Source organism: Toxotes jaculatrix, chromosome 3, assembly GCF_017976425.1.
Source record: "Toxotes jaculatrix isolate fToxJac2 chromosome 3, fToxJac2.pri, whole genome shotgun sequence".
Lineage (NCBI taxonomy): Eukaryota > Metazoa > Chordata > Actinopteri > Toxotidae > Toxotes > Toxotes jaculatrix.
The window spans coordinates 7,710,476-7,735,008 of NC_054396.1; the positions used below are offsets into that span (position 1 = coordinate 7,710,476).

At 44.6% G+C, this 24,533-nt stretch overlaps 1 protein-coding gene across 1 annotated transcript in view; it reads left to right on the forward strand.

Moving 5' to 3' along the window:
- cdh4 (cadherin 4, type 1, R-cadherin (retinal)) overlaps nt 1–24,533 on the forward strand; it is a 201,106-nt gene that overhangs the window by 163,604 nt on the left and 12,969 nt on the right. The window contains exons 8-11 of the mRNA XM_041035025.1: nt 3,272–3,444; nt 16,228–16,365; nt 21,912–22,097; nt 22,431–22,684. Of these exons, the coding sequence (XP_040890959.1) occupies nt 3,272–3,444; nt 16,228–16,365; nt 21,912–22,097; nt 22,431–22,684 (751 nt within the window). The remainder of the gene's footprint in view (nt 1–3,271; nt 3,445–16,227; nt 16,366–21,911; nt 22,098–22,430; nt 22,685–24,533) is intronic.

Consider the following 24,533-nt stretch of genomic DNA (forward strand, 5'->3'; position numbering starts at 1 on the left):
TCACACAGTGAGTTTTGCCCTTAGCAAGGGAAATGAAAACTTCACTGGAACTTTGTTGAGTGTTCACAAAATAATCATCATTTTATTGTGGTTGAGCTGATACATTAAGGTGCTCCATTACGTAGTAGATACCCATTTAGCAAATGAACAGAAAACCCCAGAAACATGTGTTAGCTCCTCTCAATTCAAGCTTTGGTCAACTTTTCTGAAAGAAGAGGAAGAAGTCAAAACAGACTTTTCTTCTCTTCAGTTTCTAATTTTCTCTTTCTCTTGACTTTTTGGCGTGCGATAAATTTATTCTGCATTTCCATAAAATTCAGAGAGACAGATTTAAAAATTGTTAAATTCAGTGCTGCAGAGGTCAAGATATTTTGACTTCAAAAATACTGGATTCTACGATCGCTATATTTGCAACTGAGTACCATTGTGCTCCCGCTGCTGGTCACCTGCCATTGTTTATACAGCAAATGATCAGGACCATAACAGCAACTGAACTGCTGGACATGAGAAGTAACTCACTCCTCCCACTTCATCATTGACACTGGCACAGGCTTCATCCCCTGTGACCCTGAAATGGAGTACGTAGGTAAAGATCCACAGTCATGGCTTTCATGCAATAATAGGGATCAAGGTTCCCAAAAGCTTCCTGTGCATTTGATCTGGCTTTTTTCTGATCTGCAGTGAATGGTCTTGAATGCTTTGAATGGCGTGACTGTGTCCTTGTGTTCTCAGAGAGCAGTGGCCTCCATTAGAGGCTTTTGTGTGAACACTGTGTTCCCTTCATCACTTCCGCCAAGATTCACCAGGTTTCAACCTTTTCCCTTACGCCCTGTATACCTCTCAACCTCTAATTCTCCTCTCTCTCTATCAACTGTACCGCGGCCACTCTTTCCTCCCGCAGTCCAACCTCTATCTTCCCTCCACTGATGAGAGTTATTATCCTCTTATACCGTCCATCCCCTGCTCTCTCACTCCCTGACTTCCCCTTGTGCTTTTGCTTTTACCGGGCTTTAAAAACCCTCTCGCCTATATTCTCATCTTGACTTTCTTTTTCCGCTTGGCAATGTCGTCCTCTGCTTCCTGTCTTAGCGCCTCTGTGTGCCAGTCTTCCCGTTCCTGCTCTATCTTTGTATCTATATCCATCTTCATCTTTTTTCTCCACCTCCCTCTAATTTGGAGGCAGATGTTGACTCCGGCTGACTAATGTTTAGGTAGCAGATAGACCTCACCGGTGATCTCCAGTCACGGGAGTAAAATGGCCGACCAGTTAAATTTTCAGCTCCAACGATTTTGGCGGAAAAGCAATTAGGATTTGGAATTAGTGTTCAAATTAAAGAGGAATTAAACAGGCTCAGAGATTAACCCTTTCAGGCATGGCCATCCCGCTTTGGATCTTAAAGCGCACTATCATCATGTCACTGAGTCCTCCTCATTTAAATGAAAGGTAGCAGCAGTAACACGTGATTCAACATCACATCTTCTCCTTCCCTACAGAATCGGAAAGGTTGATCATATATTGACACTGTCCTCAGTGGAACAGCAGTAATTGTTTTTCTTCTTCCTGTCTTTCCTTGGACTCTCTTCTTCTCCTCGCTGGACAAAGTGGCAAATCCTGCTTTGAAACTTAATGAAGTTTGAAATAGAAATTCCAGGCTACAATTATCCTGTCCACGCGTGCTGTCAAAGGAATGATAGTGCCATCTAGACCCAATTATGGGAATAGAGACACCTGTAACTGCTCAGACCCACAGGGGACCACCAAATCTGCCACAAATCCAGCAGCTCTCCTACTTCGGCTGAGATGTTTACGTTTATCATTTGAAAGGTGATAAAGCAAAACTTGACTTTCTTACTTCTGCTGTACTATGAAACATATAAGACTCATTTTTGTGTGCTTTTGATGTGATAATTGAACATTGCTGGTTTCTTGCCTTCTCAGCATGGTACCCACCACTGAGCAGCCCCGAGTGCTTATGCCTTGGTTTGCTGAGACACTTTTTGGTGCCCATGAAAATAGAGCTATATTTTTAAAATACATCTGAAATTTTTATAAAGACTGAAGTTTCTAATTAATTTAGACAAGGCAATCTAACATGTAGGCGTTATAATTACCACTTTACCATTTTTCTCTGCTTCCCTGTTTCTTTTTTACACCGCAGCTCCTATGTCCTTATCAACCCTCCTATTAAGTTTTCCTCTACGTGCACTGTCTTCTCATTCAAGCATGTTCGTGCCTCAGCTGTCTCCTCTCTCTGCTGTCCTCCTCCTGCAAGCTGACAGTCTTTTTCTCTCAGCAGCAGCGGCGGCGGCATCCTGTAAATGGCTGCCTGATGGAAAGTGACATTTTCACAGAACCCTGTGAGAGAGGCGAGGTGATCTCTCCTCTTTCCAGCACAAAGTGCTCCTAATTGCCTGATCGCATTTGTGAGCCCAGCTGACAAACTCGTGCAAATCAATAATTCTGTTCTGGTAAGATGTGGGGACACAGGGCCTGTCACCCTGATACGTGCTGCGAGGACACACACAAGCACATGCATACAGATGCACACACGCACCTGTAAGTAAACGAAGACATGCATACTCTCTTTACCCACACACACACACTCCCTGTGCCTCACCACCTCTGTGCTGTCGGCCTTAAATGGCAGTGTTTATCTGTGATTCTAAGACAAATAGGGAGAGAGCATGGGAGCATTAAGGGCAGCCACGGTGCCGCTGAAGGCTGAAATAATGGATGGTGGAAATGGCAGAAGACCCAGCGCTGCTCATTACTAAATGGACTCTGCAGAGGTGGAAACTTTGCCCCACTACCTTGGCTATATACAGAGGACAAAACAGCACAGCTTAAAATAGGGGCTTATTTAACAGATTTTGTTTGTGTTTTTGTACTCTGCTCTGTAATAGCGCTCACTCTAAAAGTTGCTTCCCTAAGAACAGAGAATGTCACAGCAATTTGCAAAGTCTGATTGACTTGTTTCTTGTTTAGAAATGGGTTTGTTGTCTTCTGAGTTTTTTCTGAGTCCTCTTCCTTTGCTTTGATATTTCCTACAAATTCATTAACAGTAATGCGCTTACGAGAAACCTTCAGTATGCTTTGTGTATTTTTAAAATGTGTGCAAAGGACCTTGAAAAGCACATCTTTGTATTTTAATGAATATCCCCTGCTTGTTTTTCTTCTTTGCTGTTTTCCCACCTCCTCTTCCGTCCTGCACTGATAGACGTCATCTGTTTTTTTTCTTTTCTTCCTGGCTAACAAACTTTCTCTCCACAGGCTCGTCTGTGATGCAGGTGACAGCCACCGACTCGGACGATTCCACCACAGCAAACGGCATGGTCCGCTACCGCATCCTCTCACAGACACCACACAGCCCCATCCCCAACATGTTTACCATCAACAGCGAGACTGGAGACATAGTTACAGTGGCAGCTGGCCTGGACAGAGAGGTCAGTGTCAACTCTATGTCCTGTGGATCCGTTACTGTCATCATTTGATTGTTCTGTGTCTCTTATCTCTATGTCTCTTATGTGCCCACCCAGCAACTTTAGCCAAGATTCAATGGTGTTGTACTGTGTTTGAATCTCTAACCAGGAGGGCTGCAGTAGCTAGCTATTTCCTTCTGTTTCCAGCTAAGCGAGGAATAAATAAGAATATTTTCCAAAACGCTGATCTATCTATCTATCTATCTATCTATCCCTTGGCTCCTTTGCCACTAGGACGCTCATACTGATTGTGTTTTTGACTTACTTGATTCATTCTGGTAGCCAGCTACCGAGTCGCTCCCCAATGTCCCACCCACTCAAGAACGAACTTGAAAAGAACACAGCCGTTCCACTCAGTCATTTATTATTTCACAAAGCTTCTCTGCAGGGACAATACCTTGCAACACATCCACCCACCCATACACACACACACACACACAGAACCAAGCAGTGCTTCTCACCAGCTTGTGTCTCTTATGGTCAGAGAAATGTCAAATGAGTCAAATGCAGATTAGCTGCAATACAGGTGAGCTACTGTGGTATGATAATACGTTGGTTTTAATATCTATTTCTGGTCTTTTGGCCATCATTAAACCCAAAGATTAATTAAAATCCAAAAACCAATTACAAACCAAAAATTAATTACAACTCCCAAAACAGATCACTTTCAACCAGAACTATTAAGATTTGAAATTAGATTTCACTGGTCATTAAATAAAGGCAATTTGTTTCAGTAGTCTTTTACCGTCAGCTCACTACAAGACAAATACTAATATATGTATATTCTTTTCTGTACATAGTAGATAATCTTTCTGGATACACAAATTTGGGATTAAAATGTGATCCTTGGATGTCGCTAAACCTTAAAAAAAAATTAGGATCACTCTTGTAAATATTGTTAGAAATCTTCCTGGTTTCTCATTGTGTATAAAGATAAATGATTGGCTGATATCTAATGCTTATCTCAGTACATAGAACAGATCAGACATCATGGCCGTGCGAGTCCATCACATCCCTGCTGATGAGGTTGGGGGAGCTTGCTCCTCATTGTCTTCCTTTGTCTCATCCACTGGTGGTGTGTGTGTCTCTGTTGCTTGCTGTGGTTGTTCGCCAACTCACACACCAACACCACAACACACACACACAGACACATCCCTGTGCCATCTTCCATCTTATTCTACTAATGAGGGAGGTCACGTGGGGTCGACTTTTGTTTATCTCAAGCTGGATCAGGTGACTATGGGCACTAGTGTTTCATGGCAGATTGTTCATCCTGCAGCATTTTTCTCTTTCATGCACACACACACACACACACACACACACACAAACCTCCTCTTATCTCTCTGTGGTGCAAAATAAAAAAATGTAAAAAATGCAACTGGCAAAACCAGGGAAACGCTGAAATTCATATGCTGTCATTATGAGGATAATCTCATCCTCATAACTTAGTTGGCTGATTTTAGTACCAACATAAAAGCACAGATGAGTGTGTCACATAATGTTTATATTCTGAGAAGTCCTGCTGGTCCCTCTCGGCACTAAACCTGGCCAGGCAACGCTTTGCAAATTAAAACAGGATTTTACCAACAGTAAGGCGAGCGTATTTGGAGAATAATTACAGTTAAAATCTCAAGAACAGAACCAGGTTTTGATAGCAGAAGAATACAATACATCAGTGCACGTTCCTTATCCAAATTTTATACGGAGCTGGCATGGCATGATAGCCTGATACATTTGTGGGACAATATAAATGAGTCTAGTGAACGCGGGCCAGCTCTGTGTCCCTGTTTCCAGCTTGGCCCAGGCGGCAGCAGTAGCAGCTGATGTGAGTGAGGGAAAGCTCATTAATCTGGACACATCAAGCCAGGCTCAGTCCCACCTGCCTCTGATCCTCCCACTAAAACTGGGACACACCTGGGAGTTCACCCACCTGCTGTCAAGGTCATCAACACAAACATAGAAACACACTGAGACGTGTGGGTACGTGTTCACATACACACTCCCATGCAGTTATGGTTGTTGTGATTAGGATGAATCTGTCACACTAGATCCACGCAACCACAGTGGTGTGTACACATGCTGCTACACAAGAACATGAATATGCATACTCACTGTATAGACAACGAATACCCAACAAACACCTTTGCAGCACATACTGTATATTCTCTGTCACTTCCTCCAAATCTTTCTCTCACACTTTAGCTAATCCTCATCCACCATGCTGGTGTCTAATTGGAATATTCATGTGCTAATTAAGGGGTGAAGCAGGGTCTCTCGTGTTGAGGAGACCAGAGGGTGCGTGGAGGTTAGCCTGGTATCGCTTACCTCTGACACCGCTGAATACCAATTATTCTCCCTCACTCACCACCCACAACCCCTCTCCTCCCTTGACCTCACATGCTTCCACATGCTCCATCTCACAGGCTAACAAGCAGGGCTAAGCCATACGCATGTGTGTTTGACGCTATACAATCTGAATTTCGAGTAAGGTGGGTATTTGTATGTGGTTATGGTTTTATGTTTCGTAATTTGATTTTGTACTGTAATTAAGGGTTTGTGGGACAGAATTATGATTAAAAAATGATTATATTTAGGTTAGGGTTTATACAGTTTTGTGTGTTTATTTGTTGTACTAAGAATAGACTCATCTACTAGACTACTATGGAACAGTGCATTTCTAGTGAGGTACATCTTTGATTCAGCAGGTAGCAGAGTGGGAGATGTCAGAGTGCCACAGCTGGCGTGGCTGTTCTCCCTTTGTGCCCTTCCTCCATGGCACCAGCTCCACTGGCAGGGAGAGCTGTTGTCTTTCATTATCCCAGGCTGTCTCAATCTTCCATGAGCCCTGGGTTGGAATGGTTTGGTGTGGCATGATGTGATGTGGCCTGGCGCCAGGCTGTCCACCGGGCTGATGCCAGCTTCACGTTGGACTGTCTGTTCGCCGATTAGGACATCGCCTGGGCTGCCTCAAAGATGTGAGTGCCCACAACCTGGCCCTAGGTTCTTCTGGGATATAGGCTGAGAGCAGGCGTCCTAAATGGTCTGGGGGCTTTATTGTCTCTGAGACTCTGAGTTATGTTAACTCGCCGCTTTACAACTGAGCTCCAGGAGCCAGACAGCAAAGCCGTCAGAGGATTGTGAGCGGGCTGCTGAATGAAGCATTTTGCATGTAGGCGGATGTTGACTGCTTGTTCCCAACGCTCAGTCAAGAAAATATCCATTCAATGTCCACCTTATTATGTGCACCCAGGTAGTATTGAATTGGACCTTTTTATTTGTCTGCAAAAAAGGCTGAATTTTTGTACTTATTTACACCCTCTTTTGCAGTTGATGCTTTTCTACTTTGATCTGGGTCAGATATTTGCTTCTATTCAGCAGCTCTTGGATTTTGGAAACATTCTCAACATTTTTACTTTTATTTTAAAATCTGTTCTTTTGTCTATTCTAGATTTCCTGGCTTTGATACTTTGCCCACGGACACATCCCTTGATGATTTTTTTGACACCAGCCCAACCTTTAAAGATATTATCTTCAAGAATGTGGATTTTGATTTTATTCTGCGACACTTGTGGTTGCTGGTTGTATTATTAAATGACACATTTATTAACCACTGCGGGCAGAAAACACCCTTTGTGTGGTTGCTCTGTCAGAAATACAACAGAAGACGAGCAACTCACTTATATGTTTTTATTTCACTCAAACTGCAGGCTATAATAAAAGATTCAACATATTACATTATAATTAAGAAGACTAATTAAGAATCAATCAGCCAACGAGATGAAACTAATTTATATTAATAATAATGCATTTTATTCATAGTGCACTTTTCATTTAAAAGCAAATCTCAAAGTGCTACAAGGTTAAAAGAGCATAATCACAAACAATAGTATAATAAAACAAAAACATAAACAAGTTTAAAATGCTTTCTTGAAGAGAAAGGTCTTCAAGGCCTTTTTAAAAGAAGCCACAGTCTTTGGGGCCCTCAGATGGTCTGGAAGGGAGTTCCAAAGGCGGGGGGCAGCTGAGCAGAAAGCTCAATCTCCCATTGACCGGAGCTTAGTTCTGGGGATATGGAGGATATTGCTGTTGGTGGAACGGAGGTTGCGGGATGACGTTTGCTGAGTGAGGAGTTCTTTGAGGTAGACCGGGATGTTGCCATGGATGCACTGGTATGTGAGGATGGATATTTTATATTGAATGAAGTGAAGGGATGGATGGGTGTGATGTGTTCATGTTTTCTCACTCTCATCAGGATCCTGGCAGCACTGTTTTGTATATATTGAAGTTTTGAAGACTCTTGCCAGGGATCCCAATGAGTAGTGCATTACAGTAATCAAGCCTGGAGGAGACAAAGGCATGGATGAGCTTTTCTGCATCCGAAAGGGTGAGAGACAGGCGGAGTTTAGCAATCTTTTTAAGGTGAAAAAAGGATGATTGACTCCTCCTTGAACTGCCACCTTATCGTGGTGGAGGGGTTTGAGTACCCGAATGATCCTAGGAGCTATGTTGTTGGGGCTAAGTGCCCTGGTAGGGTCTCCCAAGGCAAACAGGTCCTGGGGGACAGGTCAGACCAAGAGCAGTTCAGAAGGCTCCTATGACTACAGTTACAACAAGGTCAGTTGGCACAGCCGAGGCCTCACCCTGGAGCCAGGCCTGGGGTTGGGGCACGCATGCGAGCACCTGGTGGCAGAGCCCAAAGGAATGATGTGGGGCCATCCTCCCGTGGACCCACCACCTGCAGGAGGAATCGTAGGGGGCTGGTGCATTGTGAATCGGGCAGTGGTCAAAGACAGGGGCCTCTGCGACCCGATCTCGGGACACAGAAACTGGCTCTTGGGACATGGAACTTGTGCTTGTGTGGGAGGTTGAGAGGTACCGACTAGAGCTAGTCGGGCTCACCTCCACACACAGTCTGGGCTCTGGAACCCAACTCCTTGAGAGAGGCTGGACTCTCTTCTACTCTGGAGTTGCCCGTGGTGAGAGGCGGCGGGCTGGTGTGGGCTTGCTTATAGCTCCCCAGCTCAGCCGCCATGTGTTGGAGTTTTGCCCGGTGAATGAGAGGGTCACCTCCCTGAGCCTTTGAGTCAGGGAGAGGTCTCTCACTGTTGTTTCGGTCTATGGGCCGAACAGCAGTGTAGAGTACCAGGCGTTCTTGGAGTCCCTGGGAGAGGTACTGGACGGTGCTCCGACCGGGGGACTCTGCCATTCTACTGGGGGACTTCAACGCTCAGGTGGGCAGCGACAGTGACACCTGGAGGGGCGTGATTGTGCGGCGCCTCAGGAGAGGGAAGCAGTGCTCTACCAACGCTATTTATAGTGGAGGTGGAGAGCTGTTGACCTTGACTGGGGACATTATTGGACGGTGGAAGGACTACTTTGAAGATCTCCTCAATCCCACTGTCACGCTTTCTGTTGAGGAAACAGGGGATGGGGCTTGGGGGCGGACTCATCAATCACCCAAGCTGAAGTCACTGAGGTGGTCAAAAAGCTCCTTAGTGGCAAGGCACTGAGGGTGGATGAGATCCGTCCTGAGTACGTCAAGTCTCTGGATGTTGCAGGGCTGTCTTGGTTGACACGCCTCTGTAACATCGCGTGGCAGTCGGGGACAGTACCTCTGGAGTGGCAGACAGGGGTGGTGGTCCCTCTTTTCAATAAGGGGGACCGGAGGGTGTGCTCCAACTATAGGGGGATCACACTCCTCAGCCTCTCTGGGAAAGTCTATGCCAGGGTGCTGGAGAGGAGGATTCAGCCGATAGTCGAACCTCGGATGCAGGAGGAACAGTGCGGTTTTCGTCCTGGTCGTGGAACACTGGACCAGCTCTATACTCTCTATAGGGTGCTCGAGGGTTCATGGGAGTTCGCCCAACCAGTCCATATGTGTTTTGTGGATCTGGAGAAGGCGTTCGACTGTGTCCCTCGTGGCGTCCTGTGGAGGGTGCTCTGGGAGTATGTAGTGCGGGGCCCACTGCTAAGGGCTGTCCAGTCTCTGTACGACCGGAGCAGGAGCTTGGTTCGCACTGCCGGCAGTAAGTCAGACCTGTTTCCAGTGCATATTGGACTCCGGCAGGGCTGCCCTTTGTCACCAGTTCTGTTCATACTTTTTATGGACAGGAGTTCTAGGCACAGCCAGGGGATAGGGAGTCCAGTTTGGGGACCATAGGATTTCATCTCTGCTTTTTGTGGATGATGTCCTGTTGGCTCCGTCAAGCCAGGACCTTCAGCATGTACTGGGGCGGTTTGCAGCTGAGTGTGAAGCAGTTGGGATGAGAATCAGCACCTCCAAGTCCGAGGCCATGGTTCTCAACCGGAAAAGGGTGGCTTGCCCTCTCCAGGTTGGGGGAGAGTTCCTGCCTCAAGTGGAGGAGTTTAAGTATCTTGGGGTCTTGTTCACGAGTGGAGGAAGGATGGAGCGTGAGATTGACAGGCGGATCAGTGCAGCTTCTGCAGTAATGCGGTCGATCTACGTTCCTACTCTCACCTATGGACATGAACTTTGGGTCATGACCGAAAGGACAAGATCTTGGATACAAGCGGCCGAAATGAGTTTCCTCTTCAGGTTGGCTGGGCACTCCCTTAGAGATAGGGTGAGGAGCTCGGTCATCCGGGAGGGGCCAGTTGAGGTAGGGGAGGGGCCAGTTGAGGTGGCTCGGGCATCTTTTAAGGATGTCCCCTGGACGCCTCCCTAGGGAGGTGTTTCAGGCATGTCTCACCGGGTGGAGGCCGCGGGGAAGACCTAGGACACGCTGGAGGGACTATGTCTCTCGGCTGGCCTGGGAACGCCTCGGGGTTCCCGCGGAAGAGCTGGAAGAAGTGTCCTGCTTAGACTGCTGCCCCTGCAACCCAGCCCCGGATAAGCGGATGAAGATGATGATGATGATGATGAAGGAGGGTGATTTACACAGATGTTTAATGTGATTATTAAATGTTAAGTGAGGGTCCAGACTTACACCAAGGTTGGTAACTACAGATGAGAGGGGAATGTCCTGTCCAGAAAAAGTGACGGTATTTATGGAGGATGACTATGCCTGATGTGGGGTGCCAACAAGTGTGGTTTCAATTTTGGAACTGTTCAATTGGAGGAAATTTTGGCTCATCCATGCCTTTATCTCCTCCAGGCAGGTGGTAAGGGTGGACAGTGATGATGGCAGTGTTGAAGATGGTAGGGCAGCAGAAGGGGTTGAATCAGTCTTGATATAGAGCTGTGTGTCATCAGCGTAGCAAGAGATTCCATGCCAGCAGATGACACGACCGAGGGGAAGCATGTATAAAATAAATGGAATTGGCCCAAGGACGGACCCCTGAGGGACTCCACAAGTGACAGGAAGCGACCGGGACTTAGCACCATACAGGCTGACATATTCTGTCCTCCCAGAAAGATACAATCTGAACCAATCTAAGGCGGTGCCACATAGTCCAATGCAGTGGAGCCGGTTAAGAAGAATGCGGTGATCCACTATGTCAAAAGCCACAGTAAGGTCGAGGAGTATGAGTAGGGAGGGAGAACTGCTGAATAGCGATAGCTTTTTCCAGCACTTTAGAAAGAAACGGGAGGTTTGAGATGGGTCTGTAGTTGTCAGGCATTTCTGGGTCCAGGGTGGGTTTTTTGAGAAGTGGTTTGATGACAGCAGTTTTAAGTGCAGATGGAACGAGACCGGACTGAAGGGAGTGGTTTATTGTTTTTGTAATAAGGGGACTTATGGCAGAGAGGTTTGATTTTATCAGGGTTGTGGGGAAGGCGTCAAGAACACAAGTGGATGGTTTCATTTTCCTGATGATGGCCTCAACTTCACATTGTGAAACCTCAGAAAAGCAGTGGAGAGAGTGGGAGAGCCCAAGCCGCGGGCTGGCTGGCAGGGCAGGTGTAGACAAAGAATTAAAGGGATGAAACTGTTGTTGATGATTCTTGAATAGTACTGTGACCGTGCATCCTTGAGCAACTTTGCATAGGCTTTTTGGTGCTCCTGACAGGCAAGCCTATGCACAGAAAGCCCAGATGTTTTAAGACGCAGCTCAAGGACATGGCCAGCTGCCTTCTGGCTATACCCTTAAAGTTTGGGCCCATGGCAGGAGCTACAATTTGGAGCTGTGTTCAGGAGCTGTGCTTCTCTCCTTTAGCCTCCGGCCACCACAGTCTCCTCACTTTTATACTGGTGGACTGCACCTTCTCAAGAAATTGATATCAATTATCTCTTCCAGCACACAATAATCTCAATATTACAATAATCTCAATATTAAATAATATATTATCAAATAGAAGTTCAGTTAAACTTACTTTAAAAACATATTTCTTTTTAAACAAGATACTTATACAGGTCATTTCACTATAAAAGACAAAACACCCCTCCCACTCTACCACACTTGGTTTCTTCCCCATTGAACCCCCCTATTTAACCAAATGGACCGCTCCAGCCCAGGTTTGGCTGTTCCTGGTCTGACAGAGGAAGAAGTGCAACAAAGGAGACAGGTCAACAAAATTTAAGTTCAGTAAATCAAATACACAATCACAATGTGTCTTCTCTCCTTCACCCCCTCCTCCAAATGTTCATCACCACCAGTAGTTCACATCAGGATCAACATTCTGATAAAATCTACCTGAGAAAGAGTGTGTAGCACATGTGCCTTACTTTAGTGCACAGGGTCTCCCCGTGACAGTAGAATAAAACAATTTAATTATTTTGATTCTTTTTGAGAAGTGCTCTTGAAAAATTTGTTTTCCCCTTTTTTTGCTTACTTTTGTCTTTCTGGTTGGCCCAATGTGCATTTTTTACTGTGCAAGACAAGTCCTCATTCAATGCGAAATCATGTGCGGTATCTATTACACCACTGCCAGGTTATCTAAAATCTTCCCTCATGTGATCGATGTCAACATCCCTCTGTAAACCACATTAGCGTGTCCTTAAATAACTACAGGACAGAGATTTTTAACATTATATCAGATATTACTGGAGAAGTGATTGCTCCAACCCAATGGCAGCTTTATTCAGGACCTCTCCTGCTCCCTCTCTTTCTGTATCTACATTATAGCTTTTGGCACCTTGAAAGCAAGACGACTGATACTGATTAATTGGATGTCCAATTAATTTTTTTCTCTCTAACAGAAGAAAAAGGAGCAACAGTCTTGCTTGCCTGGCACGCTGCTGGCTGACATTCCTCTTAATATAATTTCATTTGGTCTGTTGCATTATTTACGGCCTGGATTCCACAGGTATATTGGTCTATTGTACCCGGTTTTGGTCTATTGTTCCCTTTCCCTCTTCCCCTGTTTTGTGATGAGAGAGGTGTCACCTGACATAATCTGCTGCTGCAAACCAAGATCCATTTATCTGGCAATTTTTGTTTTTATCTCTTTGTGACATTTTGGAGCCAGCAAGTCTGGCAGCATGTTCATCATGCTTAATCATGTCCTGCGCATTGTATTGCAGCACTTAGTTGGACGATTAACTAAACACCTTACCCAGTCTGTGTGTTTCTTTCTAGCAGCTTTATTTTTATGTGACTCACAGTCCTTATTTATCCACTATGTGTCTCTGAGCTGTTTGCGTAAATGTGGAGGCGTATCTAATCAAGTGGATTCAGAGTTTATATCTCAGACTTACTTAGGTATCTGAGTGAATGTCTCTACAATGGGATTCAGACAAAAGCTTTCAGAGAGCAGAGCGCTGCTTGCAGTAAGTTTCCACTGCCTTGTGTTGTCTTCAAGCCAGTCTTGAGCTGTTTGTGTCCTCAACCCAACCTGAGAGACATCCTTGTGAGGAATGGATGATCAAGATGCAACAAAACAGGCTTCTCCGCATATTTTTGGTACTAACTGGGAAAAGATGTGAAAGTAGAAAATAACTGTGTAGATGTGTACTGTATTTCACTGTCAGAACTCCCACAACAGCCGATACCAAGTGATCTCAGTTTTTCACTGGCATCGTGTCACCGAACTAAACTGAACGTCTAATGAAATGGAATCAAACAGCATCAAATCAGAGCCAGTAAATTTAATTGGAGTGATCTCAGCTGAACTGAATTGAAACTGTGGTGGGGGTCACTGACACTGAGGGTCTCTGAGGTAGAGAGTGAGTGGAGTCAGAGAAAAGGAAGGGAGTCGGTCTCTCCAGTTTTAGCCACGAGTCTCAGGCCATTTGAGACAGATTGTAAGTGACAAGCTAATGACTGTGGCCAGTAGGAGCCCGGCAGGCCGGAACACAGTCCACAAGCAACACGAGTAAAGAGCAACTCTCTCTCGCCTGGTCTCTCCCTCTTTACCCTTTTTTGAGTGGTTCTGTACAACAGACCCAGTGAAAATGCACACTCAGCTAAAGTATAATTAATTCACCACTGTACTTGTGTTGCCAGAAAACCACTCTTCTCCATTTTCTTGTTCAACATCACCTTACGAGTTGAGACTATTATTTCCTTTACTGTGTTCTTGCTAACAAAGTCTCTGTGGAGCACAAGTCCATTTGCTTACAAACCATGAACAGCCAAGTTTTTCCACCTGCCCTGTCTGCTGCCTGGCTCGTCTTGTCGAATAGCTAACATTGAAAGGCTGAGGCCATTTTCCTATTTCTTTCTTCAGTCTCCTGGATGGTAAACTACCTAATTTGGTCCCCATGATAAAAGGGATTGGCTTTTATTGTTGGCTGAGCTCTGTGTACAGGTGTTTCTGTAGCCTCTGATGGCTTTCAGCTTCTGCAGATTAAGTCCATGAGGCTCAAGGCCTGTGGGGGCGTCTGGGCTGTTGCTGTTGGTCGTGAGACAAGAGGCTGTATTTCCTGCCAGCACTGGACTCTAATCTAACAGAGAGATTTTCTGTTCAGCACTTCTATAGGACTCATTAGAGAGCCCTTTACTGGCTTGTTCGGGCAGCCACTCTTGGACAGCAGTGTGTGTGTGTATGTGTGTGTGTGCCAATGCACATGTATACCCAGTGTGTGTGTGTAAGAGTCTGTGTGTCCCACCTGTTCCCACTCACTGGAGTGTTAGCGGATGTGCATGTGAGCACTGGAAGGGCCATAAACTCGCAACTACCCTCAGATGAGTGATATAACCCTGCAGGATAGGACGCACCAGCCACATCCCCTACTGTGTGAGAGCTCCACCTGCTGGCTCTGCTCCAGTCATTTTTCATCACCTGACCAAAGAAAAGGCGTCCATCAAAGCTTAAGCCTATTAGTTTCCTACAGCCATCTGGTGCTATTTCTAGATTGATGTATGTGACCGGATCTAAATGAGTCTGTGGAGAGACACATTCATTGAAGGCTTTATTTACTGAAGCGCTCTATGAAGGGAGATGATATTGATATTTCATTATGAGTCTAATAAAGGGCAGCCAGTATTGAGTTTTCATTAATAGGGTTGGTTTGGAGCAGATTAACATGTCTGCGCACTTCATGATGACTTGGAGCGATGCTAAATGACTCCATATGCACGTTTTAACCGGCCTCAGTGGTTTGACTGATCTAACAATCAACTGCATCCTTCAAGACTGAAAAGTAAAAAGTGGGAGGGAGAAAAGAGATATAAAGATACACAGAGACTGGCAGAAAGACAGAGAGATAGACAGATAGAGAACAGACAGGCAGTGAACACAGAGCAACCAAGATGTGATGAGAAAGATAGTGAGAGATCAAAGGAAGCTCAGAATGTGAGTTAACAAAGAGCACACAAAAACCTGAGGAAAAAAAAGGAAAAAGACTCAGCACAAAGAAATAAAAAGGCAAAAAAGCTGCCACTTAAGAAGGAGCAGTAACTCTCATTCCTTCAGGCAGTCCCTGACACCAGTGCCACTGGTCATCGAGTCATTAGAAAGCGTGACCCTGCGGTGAATTTGACGAAGCTCGTTTAGCAACAAACGAACATCAGACTGTTGCTAGGACGCTCTGTGGATGTTGAACAAAGCAGCTGGCCCCGTGTGCCGAACACTGGCCTGTCCTTGACGTCCATTCTCTCTGGCTCCCTCTCTCCTCTCTGATACAATGGAGGCCTGAGCCAAATGGATTAATAGGAAGAGGAAGAGACCACGAAGCAGAGAGGCTTATACTGTCATTATGGAAACACACACACACACACACTACTTCTCTGCGGTGGTGAGTCTGGGGACAGACTGAACTTTCAGCACCATGAACAGTGTCATGATGTTGAAATGTGGATGCAGTGTTTGTTTCATTCAGTTGTGTTTAAACAGAGCCAAATGTTTGATGGTGTGTCTTGTCATGGCACTCTAATATTGCAGTGTGTGTGTGTGTGCTGCTGTACACTCTGGGGCGACTCCCCTTCACTGTAACTGGACTAAATAAGGCCTGTTCACCTCCCGGCATTATCTGCAGCACCATGGCACATCTTTAAGTGGCAGTGCCTCCATTAAAATGAATGATGATCCTAGTCTGTTCACACAGCGGAAAGCCAAGACTTTTAGCCAGTAATGGATGGGCCTTTTACCAACACATTGCTCCCTGTGTGCAACTTTGTGTATGTCTGTTTATGTGTGTTATTGAGCAAATCAGGTGCTCAAAGAGACAGTTGTTCTGTTTTTCCAGTGAGTGTGTGGCTATGGAAAGAGAGAAGGTTTGTATGCGTGGTTGGGGTTTGGGGTGGGGGTCATTCATGCATTCACTCATTTATTCATTCATATGACTCTGTCAGTGTCACATGAGATAAATATTTATTTGTTGATTCAGTCCTGTGTCCATGTCTTTTTGCAGCACCTGATAGACCAGTCTCTGAGTATGTTTCCTCTTTTTCTGACTCTTTTTACAGAAAGTGTCTCAGTACACCATCATTGTCCAGGCCACTGACATGGAGGGCAACTTGAACTTTGGCTTGTCCAACACAGCCACAGCTCTTATCTCCATTACGGACATCAATGACAATCCCCCAGAACTGACAGTCAGGACGGTGAGTCCAAAACCTTCCAATAGATATTTTATTGTTCCAGAAAATTACTGGGGGGGGTATGTACATTTTGTTTTTGCTGAGGGGAAGTCTTTTAATCTCATTCTTCTCTTATGATATTTTATGTGTAAAAAAAATCACTAATTCAATTAAAAAGATGGCTTTTGTGTGTGCCACAGATAATAAAGGTGCACTGTGGCCATAGGCAGAGGACAATAGCCTTATCTTGGGATTAGGGCATTATTATTTTCATCAAAACCGGGAGCCTGTTCCTGGTTCTCTCATTTGGTGGCTTTCATTATCAGCTCTTTATTAAAAATTGGAGAGTAGCTGTATTTTCACCATTCATTTTGTTTTTTGCCAAAAATATATTACTTTAAGACAAGGTATTGAGCACCATGACACTGCTGTTGTTTTTCTTGTTGTTGTTCTTCTATGTCAAGGGAAAGGGGGGGTGAAATCCAAGATATTATTGAAGACTAACACCAGTGAAGGCTTCAGCCCCCAACCCCACGCAAACAGTTTTCATTCAGTCGCTTAAAAAATATGACTAGTACTAATACTTTATTGCCTATTTAGGTGCTATACCATTCCACTTTCCCACAGAGCCATTATGCTACACATAGTACTGTACATGACAGATTATTATTCTTAGGCAGAATGGGTTACACAAGCTTCCCAGTTAAATACTGCTCTCAGATGTTATTAGAAAATGCATTACCTGGACCCTGTCAAAGACTACAAGCATGCAATAGTAGCTTTACTGAAATAAGTTTTCAGAGACCACTGAGATGAGGGGAATGCAAATACAACAGCTGAGAAAGCTGTAGGGTAAGGACCGATATATAAAGAATATAAAACAACACAGTGACAGATAATAAAAAAAAAGAACCACTGTGCAAGAACAACATATGGAGAGACAGAAAAAGGTACTGTGACTGAAAGTGAGATGGAGATCAGTTTTGATGATGAGAAGTGCACTCCTCCCTCCCTCCCTCCCTCCCTCCCTCCTTCTCTGTGTTTTCCTGCCAGCAAGGGCCTCTGGTGGCCAGGGTTTGTCTGTAGGCATTTGGCCCTGGTCCCTGATACCTCCACACTGGTCTGACAGGAAGCCATGCTACAGCTGGCCCACTTTTCTGTTGTAGTGTGTGTAGCTAGGTAGGGAGGTATTTGTTTTTGACGGTGAGGGTTACTGTAAGAGGTTATTGATGAGCAATTGAAAGCAGAAGCTTTTTTTATGCTGAGTGTAAATGCTTGTTCTGTTTGCATGAATGCCTCTCCATATGTGGCTCGTACTTTCTATTCTCAGCCGGGTCATGGAACAGAATCAGACGCTGACCACAGCCTGTCAGACCAAGCCTAGATCGTAGCTGCTCTTTATGTGAGCACTTGGATTTCTGAGATTCCAGAGAGAGACAGATGCTGTCTGCAGCCGAGCTCAGAGGCAGAGCAAGCAGTGTGTCAGCGTCACACACTGTGATCCCTGTCTCCTCGGTGGGGCCGTCGTCAGCGTGCATGCCAGTACAGTTCCAGCCGCATGCTCTGATAAGAGCTCCCCAGCTGTCAGGGGTAGAGCTCACCGAACAAGGCTGCCGCTCCGCTCAGAACCGCTCTGTCCCCGTTTGCAGTGCTGGCTCCATCACTGCTTTTCACTGGGGAGAAACTCTGGACGAGAGTCCCCTCGCCAGCCAGAAACTGACATTCTCCGCTTCAACAGAAATGCAAAAAGGCTTACATATTGTCCTTGACACATACAGTACACAATGATGAGACATGCACATACATGTATGCTCACCCACTCTGTGATAAACGTTTGTCTTTTCTTCAGGGCCTCATTACTTTCTCTGCAACACTCATGAGTAAACGTCAAATGTGGATTTGCCTGAGCTTGTCGGTAAAAGAGCAGCTGACCAAATTTTGATGTGCGACTCAAAGATGGTAATGAGTAAAAGTGAATAAAAATGGGTTTTTGTTATATCTCCTTCACTTAGGCACAGACAAAGACGCACTTTCACATGAACAGCCACAGCAAAGAAATTGTTCTCCACCAGATGCCTTTTCCGCTGCTTTGTCAATCTCTACTTTTTGTTTTGCTTCCCACACAAGCAACTAGACTTGGAGTAGTTCAGTAATTATTTGTGTATGACAGACTCGAGAAGAATTCATTGCTCTCTACGGGAGGCACAGAGAAAACATAAGCACACTAATTAAGTGAAATTGCTCGCGGGGGCGTAAACCAAGCTGATATATTGCATCTAATTTGAAAAAAAAAAAAAGCCAAATGTTTTATTCATTTCACCACATGGACCTGAACACACTGTGTTAGGGCTATGTTCGTCATTATGTGATAAACAAAAAGACAGCGGTACTTGCCACAATCTATCTAATCAAACTATTTAATCAAGTGTATCACACCCTTGCTGAAGTGCACCCAGTGGTCTGTCATTCACTGAACAATAATGAGGAGCAGGAGAGTTGCTTGGAAGACTGGTCAGGTTGAAAACGTGAACTCCCAGACACACAGGCTTACAGATCTGAATAGAGAGCTGTTTGTAATTCACCTGTAGAACTGCACCTCCTAAACAGCAGAAAGAGTTGGAGTGCCAGAGATTATCGGCTTTCACTGCTTTCCTCCGCTTCCAACTATTCGATTTAGATTTGTGTTGTTTTTTTTTTTAAAGCAGACTGCAAGAAAAAGCAGCATGATATGTCTGCATATTATGAAAAATGGTGGTACAGGGTGGATGCATGCTGTCAGTACCTATATCTTTGTTACGCCAGAGTGAGGACATAACAGCTGTCTTAAGTGGACTGATGTCAGTCTAATGTCAGTAGGAGACTTTTTTGGGATATTTACTCTACCTAATGCTGTCATTAGCATTTGGTGTTGTTTTCACCACCCCATGAAGGGAAAGAAGAGCTCATTTAATCTAGTTGAGCTCTAGCTCTGCCATCCAAAATGGGACATTTTCATATGCTGAGTCAGTTTTCAGTAGGAAGGCAGTAGATTTTCCCTGCTGTGCAGTGCATCTCGATGCAGATTTATTTTTTAAAATGATTTGGGGTCTGTACAGCACTGCAGCCTCACTAATTTCCCCCGACTGGACTGTAGCTCAAACGTTTGAAGGGTACACATGTCTACAGACTGTGTAAAATATGAGAAGCAATGTGGCAGTGGTAGTGATCATGCATAAGTGTCCCTGTATTATCTGGATTTTGTTTAGTGCTGTCCTTGATGCATGCGAGATCTATTGGCATGTCAGATGTTCATAAATAAGATCCTGGCATAAAGTGTCAGTGATGATGCTGATGCGTTGAGTGGTGAAGTTAAAACGTCTGATCGTCCCCAGGGACAACAACTGTTGACCTGAGATGCCCTACGCCCTAACCCACGTATTTTCATCTGCTTAAGTTCTTTAAAGCAAGGCCATAACTTTTGAAAGAGGAAAATCTTTATGTCACAAATGGAAGCTGAACTCTTAAGTAATAAAACTCACCCTTGATCAGTTCAGTGCTCTCAGGGGCTTTGCTGCTATGTCCCTACTTGGTCTGAGATGACCATAAGCTTATGGCAGCTAGGGTTAGCAAACTTTAGACTATACTAAACTTTTAAAACTCCACTAGTGGCTGAAATGATTCACAATGCGTTCATTCCACTCTACTTCCTCTTTAAAAGCTTGTCAAATGACTATGAAAGCCACAGAAACAATTATGATGTGTTAATGCATCACAAATAACTGGCTTTTGAGCCATTAAGTTTGTGAATGATGCTGTACAGTCGGGCTTTGTGCCAAACTGAATGTACTAAGTTGAACCAGCAACTGACTGAACTTACTTCTGAACTGAAGTCAGAGAGAATAAACAGTGAACACTGTGACCATATGAACAGTGATGCATTCATTTACTGTTGTACGTGCTGCATTCAAATGGTGAAGTAAGCAAACTGCTGATACTGATGTCACACAGTCTCACTTTTTAGAGTCAAAGCTTGTCAAAAAGTCCATTTGTCCTCAGCTAATGTTGCTGAACAGGTTCACACGTTTCCTAAGCTTTGCTTCTAATAAAGCTCTCCTTATTGAATGTTTAAAGGGGCAGAGCAAATAAAGTTTGTATATAAAGCCATATGAAGTCAGGACCTGTGATCCTCACAACAGTTTTTGTGACGTTAAAAGTCAAATAAAAGTTTATAAAGAGTCGTTTTATTTTTGTCCCGTTTTATTTTTTTTACATTCAGTGGCAAAGCAGACTCAAGTCCTGTTTGGCGATTACCTACAATTGAATCTTATTTGATCTGCCCCCCACTTTGTAACTACAAAATCCTTCAGAAGCTTCAAGCCTGTGTCTCTAGTGGCTTATCAATGGGTCCACATTGTATTTCAGTGAGAGTGGCCATTTTGGCAGTGCCCTCTCCTATAGTCAGCAGCATTGTGTATGCCTCTTAGAGAGCGTATTCCATTTGGCCGTCTGGCAGTGTGGCCAAACAAGCTTGGAAGGTTTGTGATGGTGTTTGTGCTAAAGCTTGGGGTGAAAATGAAATGGAGGAGCCCACACACCAGAGACTAGGAGTGCATATTTAATTTGTTCTGTGCTTATCAGCCTGGTCGTACTGCAGGGGATAGGAGAAAAGAAGGCAAGGAGGGAGGGAGGGAGGCAAAGAAAGAAGGAGAAAGAGAGGAATCGAGTGGTTTTGGACACGGCTTCAATCCCACGATGATGAAGCCATTAAAGTGAACAGCAGCTGGCAGACACACACCATAAACAAGTTAACGCTTCACAAGAGGAAACACAGATTATCAGCTGACAATGAGAGCTTTTAGCGTGAGTGTGTGTGCCTCTATCTACCTTTGAATGCCCATCCCTCTGTAGCCAGATAAATCCCTATAGAGAGGGACACGTATCCTATTGCGCTGTAAATTCTTCTTCGGGCTCTGCAGCTGTCACCAAGTTTCCTCCAGAGTAAGTTCAGAGGGGAGTTGTTTCAGATTGCAATATAATGAAGATCATTAGCCAAAGATTATTCCTACCGCTGCTTTAATTACAGTACTTATCTAATTGCTTATTAAGACCTAGATTTGGTGAATGCACAGAATCTAAATTAAATGGGTAAACACTTAATTGAACAAATCCATTAGTTCAGATAAAGAGTTTCATACGAGGAGACATGGCGTGGAATAAGAGACTGCATTAACATAATGCGAGCTATGATTCTCTGTTATCCACATTTAAACAAATATGTCTCCTCCTGTCTTTTTTCTTCCTCTTCTATCTTTCTAATTTCTCCTCCATTTGTTTTGCTACCTCTTTCAGTTGTTGAGCATTATTGGCATGACCCTAAAAGCAGTTTGTTTTCATAATAACAATTACTGAAAATGCTTAAAGATTGATGACGGCACAAGCAAATGCTTAAAACCTCAATAAATCAACTTATTAACATGCATTAGCCGACTGCTGGAACAACATCAGCATAATGTTATTTCTCCCATCCAACCCGCTGTCACCTCCCCTCCCTCCTCTCTCATTCCCTTCCTCCCCTCCCTCCCACTCTTCAGTTTTCTGGGGAGGTACCAGAGAACAAGGTAAATGTGGTGGTGACCAACCTGTCGGTTGTGGACAGAGATCAGCCCCACAGCCCCAACTGGAACGCCGTCTACCGCATCGTGAGCGGAGACCCATCTGGACACTTCACCATCCGCACCAACCCCATCACCAACGAAGGCATGCTGACAGTGGTCAAGGTAAAAATGGAGCTCTTCGTTTGGCTTATCTGTGCTCATCCTATTGTCTGCTAATGAGCTCTTTCAATATGAAAGTGAACAGTTGCTTTCTGTTATTATTCAGCACTGCATCTTGCATGTTTCCACCTGCTCTAAAGTGCCAGATGCTGATGACTGAGTACTTTGGACTCACGTTGTTTTCACTGAATTATATGTCATTTCTCAAATTGGAACACAGAACTAATCTTGTAATCAGCTACACTCATTTTCCTCCCATCTCTCATCATTTTGTTTTCTCTCTCTCTCTTTCTCCCTCTCTCTGTCCTTGCTCCTTCTTCCTTGGGTCCTCTCTAGCCGGTGGATTTTGAGATGAACCGTGCCTTTATGCTGACAGTGGTGGTGTCCAACCAGGCCCACTTGGCCAGTGGAATCCAGTCTTCTCTTCAGTCCACAGCGGGAGTCACCATATCTGTTCAGGACGTGAACGAGCCTCCCGTCTTCCCTGTCAACCCCAAGATGATCCGCTTTGAGGAGGGTGTACCTGCGGGGACCACTCTTACAGTGTTTGCTGCCCAAGATCCTGACCACTTCATCCACCAGATTGTCAGGTACAGTTCTGACACGGCCATCTTAACCTAATATGTTAAAATCCTGTAAAATATATCTTCAGACTTACATAGTATTATAAACTGATGAGGTATGCTGAGAACAGCAGTGTCAGGAAACGAGGCTGATAAGAGGGTTGAGAGTGAACCACAACCTTAAAACTGTGGGCTGTAAAACCAAAACAATCAGCTGAAAGATGCTAAAATGCTCCATAGAGCAGAGAGTTGGGTAATAATTCTCTGCTGGTCTATTTCCTCCAGCGGCTTCTCTCATATATACAGTCATTTGATTCATTGTTACTATGAGAATATTGGTTATAGCAGCTTTAAAGTGGAAACATAACAGGTTATTTTCATTTAATTCGTATTTTATTTCAGGCTCAAGTTTCACATTTTTTTCTTGTGCAGTCTCCAACTACCTTTTAAAAAGTTATGACTTTTCTTTTTTGATAAAGTTTTGTTTCTGTTGGTAGTTCTTGGCTATGGCAGTGTTCATGCTACCTACTGCATCCTTCATCTGTTTATTCCAAACTTTTTGTTATCAGTTTTGTTAGTGCAATTTGTTTAGTTGAGTATTTTTAGATGTACTTGCAGTTAAGCACTTGTGTATCAGTTGTCAGTTGGCTGAAGCTGTTCTGAAGGATAAAAGTTACTTTATATTCGCATATTGAGGTATTTCCAATATTTTGTCCACCCCGTCTTTGTCTCTCCCGGTCACCGGTGTGTGCCACCGGTGTTTAATCAGAGCTCAGCAGTGTCTTTGCAGTTTGTCCTTCTTCTCTGACATTCTCGGCTGACCCCTCCCCTCCACCCACAGTTACTTCCAGTTACCTCCCTGTTGCCAGGCGACTGATGTGAAGAGGTCATCCTGTAATGAGCTGGACACTGTCTGTCTGCCCTGCTTAGATCCCTGTCTTCTTCTTCTCTTCCTCCTCATTGATCACTCCCTCCATCCTTCCTAACTGGGATGACACACGGCGGGCATCGTGCCATCGTGGCATCGCCCTGGTGCGACAGAAACTCCCATGTGTACACTAAGGTCCAGCAGCACCGTTCCGCTCCACCGCCAGCTCCAGCGAGAGAGATTGATTTTTCTTAATGTCAGCGAGGCGGCCTCTTTCACTGAGGAACCCAGTGGAAATGTTACTGGACTGATAGCGAGGCAGTGAGAGATGCACTCTTATATATACTGTACAGAGGACTGAGCAATATCCACATCTCAGGTCTCTTCTCCTGAAAAGACGTGTCATGCAAACTAAGCGGTCTGAGCTCTACTGCCCTTTGAAAGAAGTAACTCCTCTTTTACTCTGTTTTCCGTCCCTCCTTCCCTCTCGCTCCTGCTGACCCTGTCAGTTTCTTCTCTGTCAGTCTGTGTGTCTGTTATTGATGGCAGCTCAGAGCTGCTGTCTTCTCCAAAGCAGCTTGCCGGCAGACATTGAGCTCATGCTCACACAGCCTCATCTCTGCTGCCGCTGCCGCTGCTCTATTCCCTTAAGATGACCTCGCTTGAACCACCGCACAATATCACAGTAAATACACAAAAGGCACAGAAATGCACAAACACAGACTCACAAATGCACACAAACATGCATGCAAGCGCCCACAGAGGATGAGTTAAAGGCCTGTCCGTGAGCAGTAGATGGGAAAGGAGCCAGCATGTGTTTTTTATGTTTCTGCCTTTTTTCTCTCTCTGGAGGAAAGAAAAGACAAGATGGTGTGAGGCCAAACCTCTTTGCCAGATGATTTTACTTTTAGATGTGATTTAAGTGGCAGCAAGAACAAATTTACGTGTGTGTGTGACTGTGTGTCTTTGTATTTCTGTCCATTTTTTGGGATGTTACATCATTGCTGG